The following is a 23,087-nucleotide window of genomic DNA, read 5'->3' as shown; positions in this document are numbered from 1 at the left end:
CAATTCTAATTAGCCCACTTCTAAGCTTATAAGAATAAGGCCTAGAAGGGAAGTGACTCCTCCTCCTCCTGGCTATACAGCACACCAGTGACAATATCAGGTCTAAAACCCAGTTCTCCTGATTTTGTTCTTTTACACCACCGTGCACGTCCGCACCCACCCGGCGCCACACACACACACCCCACCCGGTGCTCTTGTTGAGTCTTCCAGGTATCCAGCATAGGCTTGGCTTTTCTGTTCGTAGCAGGTGACGTGTCCTAACTTTTCTTGCATGTTGTCACGTGCATATTTCTGATGTTTTGCCCTCGTGGGTCATCCTGTGCATTGTGTGTCTTTCCAGATATGCTGCAACTGGAACTGTTAGGAGTGTTCCCGCAGTGAGCATGAGGGTCTGGTTAGCTTCCTAGGGGCTTTTCACATGTGATTAACTCCTTGATTAAGGACTGGACTGAGCTTCTGGAAGTGGAGGACAATGGCTCTCATGATCTCTTTCCCTAGGGGAGTCTGGCCGGCAGCTTAGACTTCTCCCAGAATTCAGCTTGTAAGTGTTAAGCGACTTGCTTTCTTTCAGTTGATGGCCTTAAGTGCTTCGGAAAAGATCTTGGAGCATACATAGAATGACCTCATTTGTCTTGTTGGCTGCAAAATGTGTTTCTCTGGGTGCACTGTCTTTTGTGACTAGTCTTATCAAATGTAAGTTGTTTTCAGCTTTTCTCAGTCCTTGGAATTTGTTCCCAAGAGCCTTTCTAGGAATGTGACTGATACACCTGATGATGCCTTAGGAATTCCTAGTGAGGTCGGAGTGCAAGGTCAGAGTACTTGACTGTGATAAATACATGAGGAGACCTTGCAGAGAACCCAAATGGAACACTTAGTAGGTGCTCGACAAATAGTTTATACGTGAGTGACTAGTTTGCCTGTCTGGTCATTTCTTCACCCCTCCCTGCTGGTGTCCCCAAAGGCTCCTCTTGCCTGCCTGCTCCCCTGGGCACCCATCAAGCTTTTGATCCCAGTGTTACCCAGCTCTGGCTTGCCCCCACATGTCCTTTCCACCCCATTCACCATCCAGCCCCTGGTGAAACAGTTGCCCTGCCATCCATGTGCATGTGTTTGCCTTGCTGGGGTGTGAGTGTTTCCAGTTTACTTCATAAGATAGTGGCCAGACTGCGCGCTTCCTGCTGCATTTTCCACTATCTTGAGAGTCAGCCTCACCATCTGTGAGCAAAAGGTCTCATCTTTTTATTATTCTCCCATGGCATGTTGCAAAACATTAAGTGTGAGCTGGTTTCCTGTGGCAAAAAGTTGACTTTGATTTGTTCTTTTTGAGGTTACTGTGAGTTTATCATAACAGGAGTGCTAAAAATAATCAAGTCTTGTATGGAAACAGCATTCACTTACCAGCATGAACAATAACACGCAGGTTTAGCCCAGAGCAGGAAGACATGGACTTCATCTCGAGATGTGAATTACTGAGCAGAGAATCTTTGGCAATCCTAACTTTCTCAGTCTGTTCTGACGAGTCGTGGAAAAGTACTTAGGCCGTCTTTGAACCACAGAATCAATGCTGAAAATAATCTTAGACCATTTTTGGAGCACCTGCCATGTACCAGATCTCGTGCCTGGAGATCGTCACGGGAAGAAGAAGCCTCCTTGCCAATGGAAAAGACAAGCAGAGATAATCCTGCTCTTGAGGGGAGCTGTAACAGAGGGCTATTGAGAAAGCTGTCGTATTGTGCTGGTCTGTTTTTCAATATGTGTGAATTATTCGACAGTCGAAAGCAAACTGTTCTGAGAGCTCAGGGAACTGGGGGTCTGGCTGTCTTTGGGGAATTGGGAAGCCTTCAGAGAGGAGGAGACATCTGAGCTGGATTTTAAATAGGTATTTGCCACGTGGTAGAGGGAGGTGAGAGTATTGTGGGCCAGAGAAACAGCGCCTGCAGGCAGCCAGCAGGGTGGAGACCATGGCCCCCCGAGGCTGGAGCTTGGTGAGAGCCAGCCAAACATGAGATCAGGGCCTTGCTTTTTTAGGTTTTTATTCTTACAGCCAGCGGTTTCCCAATAGGATATCAGGCTCCCTCAGGGAACATTTGAAATACAGATTCCTTGGTTCTAGCTCAGATTTACTGAATCAGAACAACTCAGAGTGGCTGGCATCTTCATTGTTGTACACCTCCCACGTTTCTAAAGGACCAGTCAATTAGAGGGAAGCCATTGCACTAGGAGAAGGGGAGCCCCTGTCCTTTGTCAAGCCTTGGTTCACTCATTTGCGGTTTTATTTTAAGACATGTTGAATCCTGTATTTCATGCGAGGACATGACTGAGGCAGAGCTAAGAAGATAACCCCATATGGCTCTTGAATGCACTGTTTGTCTATAGACCCTCAGACTAAAAAAAGAACGGTAAACAAATATTGAACTCAAGTTAGGTTTGTTTTTTACAGTGGTGTGGGTTAGCAATTCTGAAACTTAGTTACTCTTTATTCTAGGATAATACCATCTGAGCCACCAGGGAAGCCCTGGATGGAGCAAATAGGCAAATATATTGTGGATAATGAGACTCATTTCTTTATTGCCAGAAAGGGGAGTTCGTTAGTTCCCATTGTTGTTTTTGTCGCTCAGTCGTGTCCAACTCTTTGTGACCCCATGGACTGTAGCCCATCAGGCTCCTCTGTCCATGAGATTTTTCGGGCAAGAATACTGGAGTGGGTTTTCATTTCCGTCTCCAGGAGATCTTCCCAACCGAGGGATCGAACCCATGTCCTGTGAATTGTCAGGAGGAATTTTTTTTACCGTTGAGCCACCTGGGAAACCCTCTCTAGTTCAATTAGAATTGGAGTCATCTGGATGAACTCACAGTTCTTTTATATGTAGGTACAGAAATAGATGTGTGTGTCCATGTATTTGCATTTTTTATTATTTTTAAAAACATTATTTAGCTGCTCCATATCTTAGTTGCGGCATGCAAGATCTTTTTAGTCGTGGCTGGTGGGATCTAGTTCCCTGACCAGAGATACAACTCGAGTCCCTTAACATTGGGAGTGCAGAGTCTTAGCCACTGGACCACCAGGAAAGTCCCCATGTATTCACATCTATACATATGTATTTCCCAGTTCTAACCCATTGAGAGGGCTTTTAGAACTAACAGCCATGAACAGACTTTGTGATTGTTAACATGCAGGGAACCAGGTCTCTTGGAGAAATGGCTGGTTCTGGGCCTGGGGTAGGAAATTTACAGGTGTGCTCGGAACAGCCTGCTCTGCTTGAACGTGAGGACGTGTGCAGAGAATGCCGGGTCGTGTCTGCATGAAGGTCACAGGAGTCAGTTTGAAGGGGCGCCTACTGACCAAATCTAGGAGAATTTCAGGATCAAATAAATCATGATTGTAGTTGATTACAACCCACAGAATAAAATAACTCATGAACCTATACTGATAATTGAATAAATAAATGAGGGAGAGGGGAAAGTCTATTTTTTAAATAGAAGAATAATAATAAATACAGCAAGAATGAGGAAGATTAAAAGAAATCTGTGTTTGGCCATCATAGTAGTAGTATGGTTTTAAGGATCATTGATGGATGCTAAAACGAATGGGAAAGTAGGCTGTGAAGCAGCATAGATGTCTTCCCAAGATACTTTCTGATTTATTACAGAGAGAGACTAGAGAACCCTGGCAGGTTGTCCCTCCACCAAGAGATGACAGTCAACATTCCAAGAATAGGACAGTAGGTCTCATGCGTCCCGCTTGGATGCACTGAGCAGGCAGGAGATAGTATAATAAGTAGCACCGCACTGCTGAGCCAGCCAGGGGTGGCCTCTGGTTCTCGGCCCAACATGGGTGATCTCAGCCCAGTTATGAGGAAACATCAGACACACTTGGACTGAAGAAGATTCTATAAAATAAATGGCCTGTACTCTTCAAAAGTGTCGTTAAAGACCCAGGAACTCCATTTCAGATTAAAGAAGGATGAAGAGACAGGGTAGCTAAATGGAACACGGACTTCCCAGACTGGATCTGAAAGCAGATTTTTTTTTTTTTTTTTGCTTTCAAAGACATCAGTGGGACAGTTAGTAAAATTTGAAAAAGATCTCTTGAGTAGGTAGTAATACTCTATTGATGTTAATTTTCAGTTTTGATAACTTTTGTGGTTCTGTTCTTGTTTGGGGGAAATACACAGTGAACTGGGCTTCCTTGGAGCTCGTGGATCAGACCTTAGGTCCGCCGTGGGGGAATTAGAATCTTTTCTAAGGTGGCTGATTGTTCTTGGTTCATAAGTCTAGCCCAACAAGTTTGGAGTTCATGTCTACTTTCTGCTACCCCCAGAACCTTGATGTCTCCAGATTTGGATTTGGAAGCAAAGAATTTTGGTTCCACTCTGTCATATAGTTCTTGGCCTTGAGCAAGTCCCTTCACCTTATGGTCTCTGTTTTCTCATACAGGAATGGGGGAAGATGTTGATAACCTTCTTCTCCCAAAGATCATATATAGGAGAGCCTTAGAAATTGTTCTGTCTTCTTTTAATGTTAATCTTCTTAGTAGAATACTCAGATGTCTCAGAGGAAACTGCCATTTCATGTGTATTCTTCCAGAACTTTCTAGTATTTTGTGCCTCATTCTTCCTCATCACTGCAGAGATTTTTTGGCAAGATTTCTTAATAATGGACAGTTTTAACGTTTATATAGTTAGAAAACTTAGTTTCCTTGACTCCTCCTTCCTTAGTTCTCCCTGCCCCCGCCACACTCCCAGCCTACCTGTTTTTATGATTTTTAACTGACTTTGTCTCTAGACCTCAGCTTGATTGGGTCAGTTCTCTTCAGGAGGAACTTCTTATTTTAGAACCTGTAACCTTTGCACACTAGCCGTTGCCACTTGCTGGGCCCGGCGTTCCCCCGCGGGTGTTTTGGTGTCCAGCGATGACAAGAACTGCTGAGGAAGAGACGGCCACAGGGAAATGGGTTCTGATAACGGGGCAGCCGCTGAGTGCTTGTTGATTTGCTGCTGTCATAACCACAGATGTTTAAAAATAATTTGTAGGGAGGGAAGAAGAAAGAAGCAGTGGGTTTTGTTGTGTTTCTTTTTTGTTGTTGTTTTTTTTTTCCTGGTGCCACTTGTCTTATCAGTGGTACAAAACGCAGACCACAGTCATTCAGAAAGGAAGAAGGCAGTGCCACGCAGAGCGGAGAGGTGAGAGGGAGGGCAGAGGTGAGTCGTGACTGCAGTCCTCGGCTTCACTGCCGTCGGTGGGTAGAGACTGTTGTTGGAGAACCAGCTCTGGTTAGGCTGGTGCTCCATTCCTCAACCTGAAAAAGAGGCACATAACCCAGAGTCTGCCAACCGGGGGTCACAGGGATTAACAAATGCAGGCCAGGCACATCTTGTGCGTTAATAATTTTTTTTATTTTTTATTAGCGTATAATTGATTTACAATGTTGTGTTAGTTCCAGGTGTACAACAAAGTGGCTCAGCTATACATATACACGTATTCATCCTTTTTCAGATTCTTTACTGATAGAGATTCTTACAGAATATTGAGCAGAGCCCCCTGAGCTATACAGTAGGTCCTTGTTGGTTAACCAACAAAGCACTCTGATGAGAGCAGATCTTACTACGATCATCTCATTTTCACAGACAGAAATAGAGTCTGAAAGAAGCTGAGTCATTTGTTCAGGGTCACCAAACCTAGTAAGTGTTTAAGCATCCCCCAGTAAATACCGCGTCCCTCAAAGCGCCCAGTCAGACTTCAGCTATTCGCCTTACTAATTAATACTCATGGCATTATGTCCATTTTTTAAAGTCTGAACACCACAAGAACCCGTGACATTTTCTTGTTCCACTTTTGCAGATGGGAAACTGAGGCCCACTGAGGCCAGATTGAAATAATGGGCAACATTATCAGCAACCTGCCTTGTCTTCTCTGCAGCCCCGTGTCTCCCCCACCCTCTTGTTAGCCTGTGTTGGGGCTGCTCTTGGGCCCCAGCCCAGCTGCGATTCTGGTTGAAAGCCTCACGTCTCTTCCCTGACTGTCAGACAGCAGTCACGGGAATGTCCTGTGCCATCTTCCCTGGGTAAGAGCGGTTGGCGGAGAGCAGCAGATGCCCACAGTCAAGATCATGTGCCACTCAAGTGCTGGGCTGGAGAAAAGCCCCTGTCTCCCTGCTGCTTGTGACCAGGCAGGGGAGTGTGAATGGAGAGGGCTCTGTCAGAACAGCTCTGTGAGCCAAGGGTGCGGCTGGCCATGCTGGGAGACGGGGCCGAGCACTTGGGGTCCAGGGAGCTGCACACTTTGCCTCTATATAATCCTGCCTCAGCATTTCAGAATGTTTATGTCCCCTTCTTTTTGTAAGTTACAGACTTCTCAGACTGCTCCGTTGTAAAGATGAGAGTCAAGCTCAGGAATCATTAGACCTTTTTTTTTTTTCTTTTTAAAGAAGAGAAATGGGGGACTTCCCTGGTGGTTGGGACTCACACTTCCATTGCAGGGGTCACGGGTTCGATCCCTGGTTGGGAAACTAGGGCCCCACATGCTGCACAGCACAGCTGGGGGAAAAATTTGTTTTAAAATAATAATTGGTTTTTAGTTTAGTTTTGTTTTTTAAGGAGAAGTAGAATATTTGGCCAGATGGAGTCTGAATGGGTGGTTTGCATTATTCTAAATTGATGGATTCTGGGATCAGAAACTAAGTTCATTTGAAGTGATTTTCTGTTTTTTTTTTTTTTTTTAACCAGTCTTTATTCTCTCTTCTCTCTGCTTCCGGGGAGGTAGTACAACATAGAGGTTAGAGGTGTAGTGACTTTGGAATCTCTCATAAGCCCAAGCCTCAGTTTCCCACCTCAGACCTGAGGATGATCACAGTTGGGCTCACCTCATTCTGTTTTATGTAGAAGAGCTCATTCTGAATATAGGCTGTTACATGCCCCCATTTTAAAAACCTAAATGTTAACGAAGCGAGCATGTGACTAAAAACCGCTTAAACATAATTTTGATAGCTGAATAATACTGCATTCTGTCAACCTGTCATATTTCATGTGCGTGCTTAGTCGCTCAGTCGTGTCCAACTCTTTGTGATCCTATGGGCCGTAGCCCACCAGGATCCTCAGACCGTGGGATTCTCCAGGCAAGAACACTAGAGTGGGTTGCCATTTCCTACTCCAGTCGTATTTTATGTAATCATCCTATTATTGGATGTGAGATGGTTTCCAGATTGTCTGTGGCATAAATAACTTGACAGCAACCATTTGCACATAATTAAATCACTGGCCACAGGGCCTGACCTTTGTAAAGCCCCTCAGTACCACACCTTTGCATGGCTGGGTGAGCCAGTCCCTCCACTGCGTGCTCAGGTTGAGTAATCTGGGTCTTTCATTTGGTAGGCAAAACCCAGCAGGTCATTTCTCAGAAGCAGGACTCTCCTTTGTCCCATCAACAACTTTCATCCAGCTGCCTCAGGTTTTCTTCAGAAGACAGCAAGCTGTAAATAACCAGAGACAGCTTTCTTTCTCTCTGCTGAACTGAGATGGGATGTGGTCAGAGACTAGCTTTCATTGGTGAGATGAAAGGATGGCCAGGACTTGGTGCTCAACAGGGGTGTTTCAGAAAAAGTCTTCAGGGCAGGCCAATCTGGAGGTGAAGTTCTCTGGAGAAAGAGGTCAAAGGCCTGGGTGGCCGTGGTGACAGACGGGCTTATGTGCGTGCCTTCTGTGGACTGTGATCTCCGCCTTTTGGGTCCCAGCATGGCTCAGCATACGGGGTGGAGGTGGTGTGCAGTTGCTCAGGAAACGTTTGTGGACGAGAGAATGAATGAAGGAATATATGCATGCACATACTTTCAAGTTTCTAGGTTCAGGAGGAAAACTAAGAGAGGTAAATGAAGTGGGGAGTGGGGTGGAGCTGAGCTGAGCAGATGACCAGATGCCTTGAAAGGTGAGAGGCTGAGAGCCAGCAGGCCTCATGGGGGTTCCCGGAGACCATGCTTCTGCCTCCCCGAGCCCAGCCCCTTCCCTCCTTTGAGCTTCATGCCTGTGGGCCGGCTGTTATGCACCTTTGGCCCTCAAATATGGCCTTGAAAGGCAGGCTTCTATCTTGTTTCCCTCTTGAGGCAGATGTGGTACACTGTTTATCTTTTTTTTTTTTTCTTTTTTTCTCTTGCTGAACATTCCTTGGTAAGAAACAACCATCTTGGGTATCTTGAGTTCTCCATTCAGTTCAGTTAGCACAGGAGCAGGCTGGTTAGATCTGTGAGGGCCTGGGTCACCTTGTTGTGAGCCTTCTCCCCACCCTGTGACTCCTTTGCTTCCTTTTCCAAGCATCGAGGCTTCCCATGGAGCAGATACTTCCTTAGTGTGTACTGTGGGGGCCCGCCCTGTGCTGGGCGTTCAGTAGGTAATGGTGAACACAACAGATAACGTCTCTGCTGTGCAGAGCTCCAAAGGCTGGTGAGGAGACGGGTCAGTCCTCGTACAAGTGAGCTGACATTTGACTATGGAGTCTCAAACTGTGAGACCATGAAGGCCAAGAGCAAGGTGCTTAGAGTTACCAGAGGATGTATGATTCAGGTCCAAGGTGCAGTCGCCCCCTGAGCTCACTGTTGAGTTGGTGATGGTCTCAGTCATGTGAGGAGTCACAGCATAGACCAGTGTGTCAACCTCTCTGAGGGCCATGTGAGTGGGATTTAGGGAGATCGGACAGTTCCGGAGTAGCACCATGGACCTGATGCTCCCCTGGCACCGGCCAAGGTGCTTGGCCTGTATTCATTCCATGCATCCTTAAACCGCATGAGTTCAGTGCTGTGACAATTCCCATTTTACAGAGGAGGCTCAGGGATGTTGTCAGGGTCCAGCGTTACAGTGATTTAGAACAGGAGTCAGAGCTCTCTGCTGGTTCCAGGCTGCCCAGGCGTAGGGAAGGGCTCTGCACAGAGAGGGCAGTCATCCCTGGTGAGCAGCACAGGCAAGTCCCAAGGGCAGGAGGTGGCAAGGGCCAGCGTTCGGGCCTGGAGGACCCGCCAAAGTATGGTGGTTGTGCCTGGTGGGAAGGGGCGTCTGGCTGCTAGGTGAGACCACCCTCTTCCACCCCATCGTGCTCATTCAGAGCTCCTTCTCTAGTTCCCACCTTTTGTTACCATGTGTCGTTTTTGTGTGTCACCCTCGCTAAATACTTGGAGTGGCAGAGCGTGCATTTTGCTCTTTGTCGCGCTCAGGCCCCGGCACAGAGTCTGTGCTCACTATGTATTGAATGAACAGTTGACTAAATAGGAGACCTGGTGTCTTGCCTTAGGAGATGGGCTGCTGGCTAAGAGGATAAGTCTCCTTTTCATTTTCTTGGAGATGTATGTCACCCAGGAGTGGATCCGATTTCCAGACCATTCCCAGAGATAATGAGTCTCGAGTGAGCCAGTTTTGGGAGAATGTTGGGGAGCACCAGAGAGGTGAGGCAGGGCTGTCTGGCACAGAATAGCTCTAGGCACGCCAGGCAGTTTTACAGAGATTTGGCTTTTTTCCTTGGGTTGAATTCTTTTGGGGAACAGCAGTTGGGTTGGAGCTAGTTTGCAATATTGACTTCATTTTTTCCCTACAAAAATAATGGAGTTTTTGAATGGCCTTAGTGATTATGCTAAATATAATTGTGCCATTTAAATGCAATGAAAGTTTTCAGAAAGAAATAGAATAATTAATAATTTTGCTTCCCGGATTCCTGTTATAACACTAATCTAGTCTGATTCAGATTAAATTTGAATTTGAGTTAATTTCTCTTTGCAAAAGTAGTAGTTTATCCACATGTATACAGTTTTTCTTCTAATCCAGGAAAAGGTGCTTGGTTTCTCCCTTTCAAAGTTTGTCTTCTCTGTTGCGTGGGGCTGTCCTCAGTAGCGGTGAATGTCACCCCCAACTCCCGGACTTCAGCAGCCTGAGTTAATTAAAAGGTTCAGAGGAAGTTAATCAAGTTTGGAACTCTGATTTTGTGCAGTGTTTTGATATGTTTCGATGAGTCATCTTTTGGCATCCCTAACAGTATTTGATCTTCACGGAATAGTTTCATAATCTGGAAACTGGTGGGGAGGTGTTCTCCAGAAATGCAGAGTCAACAGTGATGTGTGTATGTCTGGCCATTTGGGAGGGCAGATGACAGAACAAAGAGGAGACTTTAATAAGCAAGAACCCATCAGGGGCTCGGGTCAGTTCTGAGGCTGCTGCCTGTCTAGAACATTGGGCTTCTTCCTGCCCCCTCCAGCCCTGCTCACTGGAGTGCTGACATTAAAGGGAAAAAAAAAAGAGTACAGAATACAGCCTCTGTTTGCTTTGCTGCAAATAAGTGGCTGGAGTGACTGGCCCCCGTCCCGGAGGCCCTGCGCGAACTTCAGATGTGGTCAGTGAGGCCTCTAGACGGTGCCAGGCTGCCGGCCCACGTCCAGGCGGCCCGCACCAGGAACAGGCAAGGGGCCCAGAGAAACGGCAGGGCCAGCTGCTGGCGGCCTTTGCTCCTTCTCAGAGCGCCGTCTTATTTCTTTCCGAGATAAACTGGTGTTACCCTCCGAAGATGGATGGGCCAGGGCTCGTATGGTCCCTGCCTCTTCTCACCCGCAAAACTAGGAACTTAAAATTAATGGACCAGTTGAGAGAGGGCAGGGCCCGTCTGGAAAATGCATCTTACCAAAATGTGGTCGAACAGGAGTCCTCTTAAGGTGGGGGGCAAAGAGCCAGACCACTTGGGATCCTTGGGCTGCAGTCCTAGGGTTTCTGCTGGGTCCAGTTAGGGTTAAGAAGCATAGATTCGGAGTGCCAGCATGGGCAGTTCTGTGCCACTCCTCATTGGCTGTCCCATGGAAAAAGCTGCTCAGTCCCTGAACTTCAGTTCCTTCACCTGTGACGGGGGACGCGTATCAGGACCTCCCTCCCTCCCTCGGTTATTGTGGACGTAAAAGGTTTAGAAAGGTGCCTGGCGTGGAGTAGGCACTGTTTGTTTTGGAGTTATTACAATAGTTTGAGTTTGCTTCAAGAGCTGTGTTTCGTAACCAGAAGGTGAAAACTTTTGTGGCGAGGGCTTAAAAAATGAGCCTCTCTGGTGTCCCTTGTGACAGTTGGTGCTTCTGCCCCAGTGACACAGAAGAGGACTGTACAGCAAGCAGCCAAGGCGGGGCCCCGATTGCAGCCCCGCAGCCTCATTCGCTTCCCACCTGCTTGTCCCTGCCCTTGGACTGTGCGTTACAAGCATCTGCTCAGGCAACACTGACGCACACTCTGGTTCTGTCTGCTCTGGAGTGATGGACAGGATGAGGGCTGACATTCGATACCGTCTGCTTAGAATGTCCTCTTGACTGAATCGGAGATTTCCCTGTTCGTTTGTCTTCACAGGACCTTGTTGGAAAAGAGGCTCGGTCTCAGCGATTCCTCACCACTTCTGCAGCCTTTCCTCCACCCTGTCCCCACACGCTTGCCTGAAGGCATTTGTTTACTCCAGATCAGAATCCCAGCGACATACCCACAGAGGTAGAAGTTGAGCTCGGGTGATGGCGAGTCTGTGTTAGCCAGCATCCGGATGGTCATTGGCTTTGAGTTGGCTGCCAAATGGTCGGGCAGAATCAAGGGTTGTAGAAGCTGTGTTCTTGGGAGAGGAGAGTAACATTCCCAGACAGCAAACAGTATCTGAAGCAGGTGTTCTGGAACCTTCTAAAGAAGAAAAGGACAAGCCCTCTGAAGTGCAGTGCCCTGTCCAGGGCGTGTGACTAGCAGTCTTTCTCTGAGAAAAGACTGAGAAAAACATAGCCCAGCAGCAGGTTGCATCTTCTTTAACCCAGACCTCCGCTGTCTGGGGTCTTCTGAGAACTCTGTATAACTGTTTATGAACTTCTCTCAGCTGCAGTAGAACTGTCTGTCCTGGCCTCCCCCATCACCTTCAGGCTGCAGAGACCTTGCTCACTGTTGGACCTCTGGCACCTAGGTCCACCGGGCACACCTAGGTCAGCCGTGCTCACTCATGCTGGCAAATGAATGAATTCTTACTACTTCTTGGAGAGCTGTTCTCCACAGGGCTGCCCATCACCAAAACTGTGCGTCAGTCTGAAGAAAACAGAGAAGGTCGATGATTCCCTAGTCTGGGATTAAATCCAAACATTTGCATTTTTAAAGAGCCCCACGACAATTGCCCATTCACCTTTAACCTTTAGAGCTCCTTGTACTGAGAGGGAGGGAGTATGACTTGAGGGATGAGTTCATTTTTTCAGTCAGCAAACACTGATGAGACTTAAGTGGAAGCACTTGGTGAACTGTGAGTGTGAAGGGCCCTCCAAGGACCCCCCAGGATCTACTGTCTCTCCCTCTGCTCCAAAACAGCCTGTGTGCTGTTGGGGGAGCACTGCCTGGAGAGGAGGCTCTGCCTGCCTTGGAGAGCACGGTGGGGAGAAGAATGCCCCCCAGCCCGCCTGCAGTGGACATCTGGACGAGGCAGTGGAAAGGGCTTGTATTTTGATTGGTCTTCTGTTCCTGCCCGTGTCTTTTCATTTGGTTTACAAGTTCAAGCCTTGTTCAGGACTCGCTCCACAGTAGCTCTGATCTGCTGCCGTCATCTGACCCCTTCCTCTAGTTCACATCCAAAATGAAGCCTCCTTTCTGGAGGTTGACGTAGCAGTTGTCCAATTGTATTAAGTATGGGAGGGTTTGTTTGTAATGATCTGACTGTCTGATGCGTCCAAGCCCTTGGCTGGCCTCTCTGGCTGGAAGCAGTTCATCCTTTGAACTTGTGCCTAGAATGCATGCCTCCTCCACCTGACGTCTCTTCTGGGTCAGAACAGGGCCTTTTCCTTATGCTGAAAGCTTCCCCGACCCTTCTTCCCAAACCCACACACACTCCACTCATGGTGCTGATGCAGGGAAGCTTTGCTTAACAGCACCCTATAGAGGATGTCAGACTCTGTTGTACTGTCATGGCTCTCGTCACGGGAATTTTAGTAATTTTTGGCATTATTTGATTACCTTTCTGACTATGTTGAATAAAGGAAAAGTGTTACCTTTCACTTGGCCCACATTTTAATTAATGTACTTGCTGAAGAATGAAAAAATTTTTTTGTTTTATTATCGATATTTATAAGTATTTATTATGAAAAAATTATTGAAGTACTATTGATTTAGTGTTGTGTTAATTTCTGCTCTACAGCAAGTTGATTCACATATACAGACATTCTTTTCCACTGTGTTTTATCACAGGTTATTGAATATAGTTCCCTGAGCTATACCTTAGGATCTTGTTGTTATTCCATTCTATATATAATAGCTTACATCTGCTAATCCCAAACTCTCAATCTGTCCTTCTCCTTTAGCAACCACAAGTCTGTTCTCTGGGTCTGTGAGTCTGTTACTATTTCATAGATAAGTTCATTTGTGTCATATTTTAGATTCCACATTTAAGTGATATATGGTTTTTGTCTCTCTCTTTGACTTACTTCACTTAGTATGATAATCTCTAGGTCCATCCATGTTGCTGCAAATGGCTTTATTTCATTCTTTTTTATGGATGAATCAATACTCCATTGTATATATATACCACATCTTCTTTATCCATTCATCTGTCGATGGACACTTAGGTTGTTGCCATGTCTTGGCTGTTGTGAATAGTGCTGCTGTGAATGTAGGGATGCATGCGTCTTTTTGAATTAGAGTTTTGTCCAGATACGTGCCTAGGAGTGGATTGCTGGATCATATGGCAACTCTTTTTTTTTTTTTGAGGAACCTCTGTACTGTTTGCCATAGTGGCTGCACCAGTTTACATCCCCACCAACAGTGTAGGAGGGTTCCCTTTTCTCTGTAGCCTCTTCAGCATTTATTATTTGCAGAATTTTTTTTTTTAATTGAGGGCCATTCTGACCAGTGTGAGGTGGTACCTACCTCATTGTAGTTTTCATTTGCATTTCTCTGTTGGTTAGTGACATTGAGCATCTCTTCATGAGCCTGTCAGCCACATGTATGTCTTCTTCAGAGATATGTTCATTCAGGTCTTCTGCCCATTTGAGTTCTATGAGCTCTTTGTATGTTTTGGAAATTAAGACCGTTTTGATCAAATCATTTTCAGATATTTTCTTTTCAGTTGTGAAAAGACTTGCTTTTTTAACCTGCCTTCTTCCTTTCCCAGTGCTCCTGAAGTTTCGCACAGATAAAGGAAGAGATCCTAGTTCTGATACCTTTGGAGAAGATTCTGAGTTGTTGCTCCAGATACGAAATGATGTGCTCGACGCCCTGGGTGTCAATCCTGACCTGCTTCCTGGAGACTTTGTCAGGTTGGTCTGACTATTTATCACAATTGAGTTTAGATTGATAAATGTCTGTGTTCAGTATTTGCCTTAATCTGGGGAGATGCTTTGTTAAGACCGAAAAGCCCTGAGGAGAGAGCCTCTTTTGCCACATTCTGACACACGCACACCCCACACACATACCCCTCCGTGGCCCTCCGCCCCTCTGTTGCTATAACAACAGTATATGAAAAATGGAGATGACCTTGTATGTGTTCAGATATAACTGCAGGGTCAAGGGAGTGGCGGATCAGAAGGATGGGTTTATCATTTGGTAGATAACTGCCCTTACCCTCCGCTGATGACCCATCAGTTTATACCCTCAGCTACAATGACATCCTTGTTCCCAGCGTCTTCGCCCCTGGGCATTGCGATGCTTTCAGCCTCAGTTTTGGGTTTGATTGGTGAAGTCCAAAGGGAGACTAAGTCAGGAGCCCCTCACCGACAGTTTTGGGATCATCTGCTTGCTTCCACTCTCTCTCTGCGTCTTTGAGGGGCTCCATAAGCTGCCTTGCTGTGCCCCGCTTGCAGCAGCAGTAATGATGGCTAGAATCTGCTGAGCAGCTGTTACAGCACCAGGCACTGTGGCAGCTGCTTTGTATATGTGCCCTCTCTTGACAAGATCCCATTTTATAGGAGAGGGGAAGCTGAGTTAGAGCTCAGACAAGTCCAGTCACTAGCCTGAGGTTACACAGCTAATAATGGAAGCACGGTGTAGTGAAGGCTTTCATTGCTTCACCAGTGCAGCCATATGGTTGTTACAATAGTCCTTGAAGGGTGCTTTATTATTTCCCCCTAAGTTAACTGAGGCTCAGAAAGATACAGTCACATGTCCAGGGTTTTAGTAAGTAGCTGACCAAGATTTCCCCACACCACTGATCCCTGGGGACAGCGTAGTCCCTTGGTTCCTATTCAGCAAGAAAGTGAATGGTGGTCCCAGCCTTCCCTGGTCTTTTCCTTGTGCACGCATGTCTGGGGACCTCACTTAGACACTGTCACGCCTCAGCCAATTTAAGACCAGCAGTGGGGCTTGAATCGCCTGCCAAGCCCTCGGCCAGAAAGAGGCACCTGGATACCAGGCACTCTTGTAAGTTGGCACCGGGAGGGAGTTCAGGGGCTAATGACACCACCACCTGGGATGGGGTCCCTGTCCCGGGGGATGGCCCACGGAGAACAGGTTCCCACAGGTGTCCAGCTTCAGCAGTCCCAGCCAGGCCAGTGAGCACACCCAGTGCCAGTGCCAGGCCATGAGCATGCAGCCGAGTGACCAATTTGGGCCTTGAGAGTGATGAATGGCCCCCCTGGGCATCAACAGCCAGTGGCAGAGCCCCCACTTCCCAGAAGGAGAGAGCCATAACCTCACTGCTAACAGCCTGTCTCGCTGCTGGCTGGTTTCCTCTCCAGAGTGTTGTATTCCCCCCCACCCTCCCAGTCCCCTTTGCAGAAACGGCTCTCCTGTGTCTATGCCCTCCCGTGCTCAGGTGCTCCCTCTCTATTGCCCTTTAAGTGAGAGGTGTTTGATGGCCTCTCGACGGCTGGCCATGGCCGGTGCAGATAAGGCTGGGGGAGATGCGCTGGAGATGTGGCAGGGAATCGAGCTGCCGTTTGGCAGCTGAGCTGCCTGCACAAATTGCCCACCGCCAGCTCCGAGCAGGGTGCGCTCACTTGAGGAAGAAAAGCTGTGCCCAAGTCTCCATTTCCCTCATCTGTCTGTGATCTGCTTGTCCCGTCCTTCATGTTAGGTTATTTATTTTCTTCAGAGGGCTCAGTTGCTTTTATGATTATGAAGGTAACAGATGCCTGTTGCCAAAAAATAGAAAAGGGAAGAAAAGGATCTCCCATAGCCCCTCCCAGTGAGAAGTCACCGCTGCTGGCTTAGGGTTTAACTTGGGGGTTTAGCCTCTCAGACATCTGTATGTGTATTTACTCATGTGTCTTCTCTTTTTAAATACCAAAATGATCACACTTTTCATACGACAGCCTTCCTTTTCCAGCATCTCATGGATCTGGTTGTGTCACAAGTAAAGATCCGTAACCTCACTTGTATTGCCTGATGTTTCATTGTCTACTGTATGGTTTTTATTTACCCATTATGTGCTTGGTGGGTACTTAAGTTATTTGTAGTTTTTCACTGTTATAAACATCTATGACAAACATTCATAATGTATGCATGTAATATAACTTGTGCTGTTAAATTTTTGCATTATGGTAAAATGGACACAACATAAATTACACCATTTTAGCCATCCTTAAATGGACAGATCAGTGGCGTTAAGTCCATTCATACTGTTGTCGCCTGTCACTGGTACCCGTCTCCAGAACTTTGTCCTCATCCCAGAGTGAACCTCTGTCCCCGTTGAACACTGACTTCCCATTGTGTGTCCCCAGCCCCTTGCAGCCTCTTTCTTTCTCGATGAATTTGACCATTGTGGGCATTTTGTTTAAGTGGAATTGGAATGTAGTATATGTCCTTTGGTGAACTTACTGGTCCTTAAGTTTCAGAGTTAATAGACATATTATGGAAAAAAACAGATATTATGGAATGAATCCAAGGATGAAAATGAGGGGAAGTGGGAGGCACAGAGGATGGGAAATAACATAGGCTCAAGGATGCACTGTGTAACACGGGGAATATACCCAATATTTTTAATAACTGTAAATGGAAAATAACCTTTAAAATTGTATTAAAATTTTTTAAAATAGGGACGTCCCTATTTTAATTTATTTTAAGTGGTTAAAATTTTAAGTGATTAAAATAAAACCCTATTTTAAGTGGTTAAGACTCTGCACTTCACCACTTCTGGGGGCGCAGGTTCAATGCCTGGTCAGGAAACACAGGAACCCACATGCTGGGCAGTGTGGTCAAAATTTTTTTGTTTTTTAAATAATTTTTAAAGAAAATTAAAATTACTCATTCCATGAACCAGAGGGGGGAAAAAGAAAATCATTTGTCCTGTGCCATACTACACTGTCTTGATTACTGGAGCTTTGCAGTAGGAAGTTTGAAATTGGGACATATGGGCTCTCCAACTTAGCTTTTCTTTTCCAAGATTATTTTGACTATTCTGGGTCTCATGTAGAATTTTAGGATGGATTTTCCCATTTCTACAAAAAAGGTTAGCTGGAATTTTGAGAGGAATTGTGTCAAATGTGTAGATTACTTTGGAGAGTATTGCTATCTTAACAAAGTTAAGTCTTCTGATCCATGAACATGGGAATATCTTTCCATTTAAGTATTTTATTTCTTTCAGCAGTAGTCTTCAGAGAGTAAGTGTTACACATCTGTTGTTAAATTTATTCTTAAATATTTTATTCTTTTGGATGCTATTGTAAATGAATTCTTCATTTCATCTTGAGGGTGTTCATTGCTGATGTATAGAAATAGATTTTTTTTTTGGTATGTTAATCTTGTATTCTGCAGCCTTGATTCAAATACTTCAGTAGTTCAAATAACTTATCTGTGGTTTCCTTACTATTGTCTGTATACCAGACCATGTCATCTGTGAAGACATATTGCTTCTTCCTTTCCAGTCTGGATGCCCCTTGTGCCTTTTTCCTGCCTGCCTTAAATGCCCTGGCTGGAACCTCCAGGACAGGGCTGAATAGAAGTGGTGATAGCAGACATCCTTGTTTTGTTCCTGATATTTCAGTGTTTGCCATTAAGTGTGATATTAGCTGTGGATTTTTGTAGATGTCCTTTATCAGTTTGAAGAAATATCCTTCTGTTCCCAGTTGTTGAGTGTGTTTATCACGAAAGGGTGCTGTGTTTTGTCCCATGCTTTTTCTGTGTCTGTTGAAGTGATCATGTGTATGTTGCTGTTTTGATTTACTGGCATTTTGTTTAGATGATACATTTTTCTTTTTTAAGATTATATACTTTTAAGAGAAAAACAGTAGAGCATTAAGTTTGTATAGTAGGATCACATAGAATAAAAGAGAGTTTTTTAAAGGAAAAAATTGACTGTCTTTGAGGAGTAGAATTATGGCAACTAGTTTCTCCTGGCTGTAGTTTTCTCTGTTAGGTTTTATAGTTCCTCAGAGGACCTTGGTACACAGGAGGAAAAGTTGCCTCCATAGATTAACAGATGGGGGTGCTGGTCCCAGCCAGGGGGTGAGAAGATGGTCACCCCCAAACCCAGTTGGTGGGAGTTGAATGGGTCGAGCCTTTCTGGAGGGCATCAGGACTCAGCAGTTCTATATTTAGGAAGTTCCCATAAGGAACTGTTTGGACAGCTCTACCAAGGTGAATGATCACAGAGTCCAACAGCTTAAATATCCACCCATAGGTTATGGGGCACAGTGAATAGTAGTTGCTGTGACCTGGGTTTTCAATTATATATATTTAGGTACGTGCCCTTTAAAAAATGTCTGGAAGGGTGTGTACCAAATTGAGAAGACTGGAAGTGTTCTCCTCGTGGTAGGGCTCCAGAGAGAAGCTTTCCGTTTAACTTGCCTGCACTGCAATATGCTCATTTCAGAAACCCCTTTGTGTTCAGGGGTGGGAGCTGGCGAGGCAGGCTTCCTGGAGGGAGGTGGTGGGAGACAGTGTTTGACTGTCTGGGATGGATGATTAGGAGGGGCAGGTGACAGTATTAGCTAAAATTTGTCCTCTGGGTTCCCTCTCCTGGCCCAGAAGCGTTGGTATCTACGTGGGTAGTGAAGACTTTCTCTGCTCCCGTGCTTTAATTTCGGAGCCCGACTTTCCCAAGCCGCCTGCATGTTAACACAGGCCTGCTCCTGACGTTTGTCTGGGACTAGCATATCGGACCCACTGCCCATTGTGGGACAGAAGAGAATTGCGAGAATGTGACCAGGGCACCGAAACATCTGGTATTTGTAGGGCTTTATTTTTAGGATGCACAGATATAGTCTTATCCTTTAACTTTTTTTTAAAAAAAGAGAAGAAGTTGTGAAACAGTTCTTACCTGCCAAGGTTCAGATGTCTTTCCCTGCCACCTACTAACCTGGATCAGATTTACTTTTCACGCCTAGATGCCAGTATTAGCATTGCTGTCTGAATTGACTCCTCCTGGTGGGAGATGTTTTCATTCAGGCACACCCGCCACTGACCTCTCCCAGATGTCCACACCAGCCTTCCTGTTGCTTAGAGCTTCATTTCACATGTCTTCTCTTTTAGGTACTGCTTTTCTGAGATGGCCCCAGTGTGTGCAGTGGTTGGAGGGATCCTGGCCCAGGAAATTGTGAAGGTAAAAAGTCCCTGTGGCATAGAAGATCATTGGCTCTCTGTGCCAGGACCTTGGACGTGCCAACAGAGAGAACCCAGAGCTATCTTAGAGAACTGCCTGGTTTCTCAGACCCCACTCATCCTTGACCTCCCTGATCCCTTTCTCCCTCCCTTTTTCCACTTTATCCCCTTCTCTCCAGCCCATTCACCGGGGCCTTCAGCAAATGACCTTGGAGTGCCTACATCGTGCTGATAAGCCCAGAACTGGACACAGAGCCCACGGGGTGCTGTCTGCTGTCCCCTAACTATACCTACTAGCTGTCTGGTGTTGTGACATTTGCCACGGATTCTGCTTCTCACAGCTCTGTGAAGTGGACACTGTCCTGATTCACATTTAGGGAGTGGACGCCAAGGCCCAAAGAAGGGCCTCCACAGCCTGCACTGCTCCCATCTGCTTCTCAGTTTCCCTCCACTCATGACCATGGCATCAAAGTTCCGCTCATTACTTCTGACACCATGGGCGAGTGTAGAGCAGGGGGAGTCAGTACCAGGGGAGCGCGAGCACTGTGCCCAGAGCCCACAGGCTTTGTCCAGGGTGCTGTGTGCCCACATTAGGTAGGTGTCCTCCTCCCTCTCGAAAGGGGAGCTTCCACATAGGGTCGTGTATTTAGTACCTAGCACAGCACTTTGCAGTCTCTTCTGGAACATTTGGGTTGTCAGAACTGTAGCACACCCCCCAGTCTGTGTTCCTTTCTTGGGGGGCTTTGGTGTTTTCCTAAAGTGGTGAATTTGCCTTGCGCACATTCTTGACCACTGAAGTGGACTGGCAACAATGGACCAACTTCCCCTGCTTTGTCTTGGTTTCTGCAAACCTGTTTCAAAAGCATTTGACGCAATTTGATGGTCCCACCATCTTCTTAAGGCTTTTTTTTTTTCCTCTCTCTCTTTTCTTCCCTGATCATTCTCTCTGGATCAGATTCTTTCTCTAAATCTAACTCTGTGGCATAGGCAGTAGGAGGCACAGTGGGAGAAGAGGAGAAGCATACGCTGCTGTGTGCGGTCTCACTCCTGCTTCTGCCTCCCCAGGCTGGTAGGAAGGTTCAACTCAGGCCCCCAGTCTGGGGAGTCGGTAGTGGCTGCCAGGAGGACTGTGTTGAGAACTGTGAGACTGCCTCTGGAGAGACTTGGCAGGAAAGAGGACAGTGATGGAACAGCAAGGGTAGGGTGGGAAACTAATAAGTTTTTGTATCATACAATGATGAGAGCGTAGATAATACTTATCTTAAACATAGTTTTCTCTAGGATTTTTTTTTCTTTTTTTGACTATGCTGGTCCTTGTTGCTGCCAGAGGGCTTTCTCTGGTTGCAGAGAGTGGGGGCTACTCCCTAGCTGTGGGGCGCAGACTGCTCATTGCGGTGGCTTCTCGAGGGCGTGTGGGTTCCACAGTTGTGGGGCACGGGCTTAATTCTCCCTCGGTGACCTGGGATCGAATGCATGTTCCGTGCATTGGCAGGTCGACTCCCCACCACTAGACCACAGGGAAGTCGCTAGATAGCATTTGTTGAAAGCCCATTCTGTACCCACTGCTTGGAGACCTTGTTCTTGACTTGATAGATTCATTTGATCCTCACAACACCGCATGAGGTAGGAACCGCTGCTATCCCTGCACTGAGATGCAGAGCAGCGGTGAAGCCAGTTTCAAGCTCATGCCGTCCAGCTTCTGGGCCCGTGCTCTTTACCGCTCGGCCAGCAGGTCTCAGATGCCCTCAGCCTCAACCTCCATGCATCCCACTGAGACGCTGCTCCCTAACTTTCTCGCGTGGGATGGAGGTAGTGGGTTGGGCAGGTGGTCTTGACCCCACTGTGTGCAGGAGCTTCTCTGCATCCCAATCCCAACCTCCAGGGCGCCCCCTCCTTCCTGCCTTCTGGGGACAGCTGTTGCCCGCATCTTGTTTCTGTTTGTCCCAGATAGCCAGAGCACTCTGCATTCTCGGTTGCTGGGCGTGTTTGGAATCTCCCCCCTTCCCCCTTGGGGAAGCACTTTACCTTTTGCCCCACGTTCACCCCGTGCCCTGCTGTCTTGTCCCTGCCACTCCCCCTCACTTAACACCGTTCCAGCTTCAGCCATCTGGCGGTAAAGGCCTGCCATCTGAGGGCGGCAGACCTCCCCCCTCTCCCTGGTGGGACCATCTGACCAGGGTAAAACGTAAACATCAGGAGATGGGGGCAGACGTACAAGTCTGTTCCCTTGGAATCCTCTGTTTCCTTCCTTCCTTGTATCTTTCCAGACACCACACATTCTAGCCCCGTCTTCTCTCTCATCCTGCTTCCTTGGGTTTAATCATTCTTCTTTCTCTCTCACTGTTGGTGGGCAGTCTCCCCGCCTACAGCGCTAGAGGTGAGGACAGCAGCAGCCTTACCAGGCTCCGTGTGAAGACGCGTTGTGTCATCTCCTAGAACATGGGTTCTTGCGTCTGGGTCTACCTGTGTGCCCTTCCACCTGTCTGAGTGCCTGGGGGCCTCAGATATTGAGAAAGGGCCTCCTGTTCAAGCAGTAGTAGCGCCCATTCATTGAGAACCTGCTCTGTGGCCGGCATGCTCCAAGCTGGGTTGCCTTTCATACTCACCAGGAACCCTAATCGGCTGGGGCAGTTTGTTTGCGTTTTCATATGCAAGCTCAGAGAAGCCACCCTCTGACGCCAGGTCAACACCTCTTCCCCAGAAGAACAGTTCGTTCTGGAATAAGCACTTCTGTAATCGTCTCCGTTTTACAGATGAGGACTGGAATTGGCGCTCAGTTCAAGGAGGAGAGGTTCAGGGCCCAGCTTTGTAAAGGCGGGCCTGCCTGAGGAGTGACTGCACGGAGCTCCTGGGCACCTTGGCAGGTTGCAGTTTGTGTGGGTGATGTCCGTCTCTTTAAACAGTAACCCTTCTTGGGTTGAGAATGTCTTAGAAAACTGTCACCTCTGGACCTTTCCCCGGTCCACACAGGTCACTCGTGGTCCAGCATGTAATATCCGAAGGCCTGTCACTCCATCTCTTAACAGTGCTGTGACCTTCTGTTAACCCCACGAAATGATGACCATTTCCATGGCCGACTAGCATCTCCCAGGCCCTCTGGACACCCGCCCTGGTGTGTCCCGTGGAGGGCCAGCAGCGCTGCCTTCCCCTGGAAGTGTCAGTGTGTGTCCCCCCAGGTGACAGAGGCTGTGCTCTCAGATGGGTCAGAATGATCATTCACTGCCTTTCTCAGTGAAATATTCATAAGTAATTATTACTACCATTTGCCATTGGTGCTTCTCCGAGTTAAGCATTGTTTCAGACATTGGAGGTAAAGCATCTCTCTTAATCCCCAGGATAAAACAGTTGTTATTTTCATTTTACGTGGGAAACGTAAAGGTCTGAGAGGCTAAATGGTCTGCCCAAGGGCACACAGCTGGTAGGGGACAGAGTGCAGGGACAGGACCATTAATATCAAAACTGTTTCCTGATGCAACCAAATAGCCCCTGGGGAGCAAAGTCAGCCTCTTTTGAGACCCACTCTCCACGTTGCTTTGAGAAATTCTCGGTTCAGGCGTCTATTCTCTTTTCTCCCTCGTATCCCCTTTGAAGCACTTGAGCTGAACC

At 47.0% G+C, this 23,087-nt stretch overlaps 1 protein-coding gene across 6 annotated transcripts in view; it reads left to right on the top strand.

The window, feature by feature from the left end:
• The window catches only part of SAE1 (SUMO1 activating enzyme subunit 1), a 60,701-nt gene that overhangs the window by 36,610 nt on the left and 1,004 nt on the right, over positions 1-23,087 (top strand). For 3 of the 6 annotated variants that reach the window (XM_055411768.2, XM_088830894.1, XM_088830893.1), the window contains 3 exons: positions 11,349-11,483; positions 14,119-14,263; positions 19,413-19,482. In XM_055411768.2, the coding sequence (XP_055267743.1) occupies positions 11,349-11,483; positions 14,119-14,263; positions 19,413-19,482 (350 nt within the window). Of the gene's footprint in view, positions 1-11,348; positions 11,484-14,118; positions 14,264-19,412; positions 19,483-22,234; positions 22,346-23,087 lie in introns of all 6 variants that reach the window. The other 3 variants (XM_055411770.2, XM_088830896.1, XM_088830895.1) reach the window with 2 other exon arrangements.

The sequence above is a fragment of the Moschus berezovskii genome, chromosome 22, assembly GCF_049115385.1.
Source record: "Moschus berezovskii isolate FMDL1 chromosome 22, NW_MosBer_1.0, whole genome shotgun sequence".
Classification (NCBI taxonomy): Eukaryota; Metazoa; Chordata; class Mammalia; order Artiodactyla; family Moschidae; genus Moschus; species Moschus berezovskii.
The sequence above is the reverse complement of the archived record's forward strand: the minus strand, read 5'-3'. Positions and strand labels throughout refer to the sequence as shown.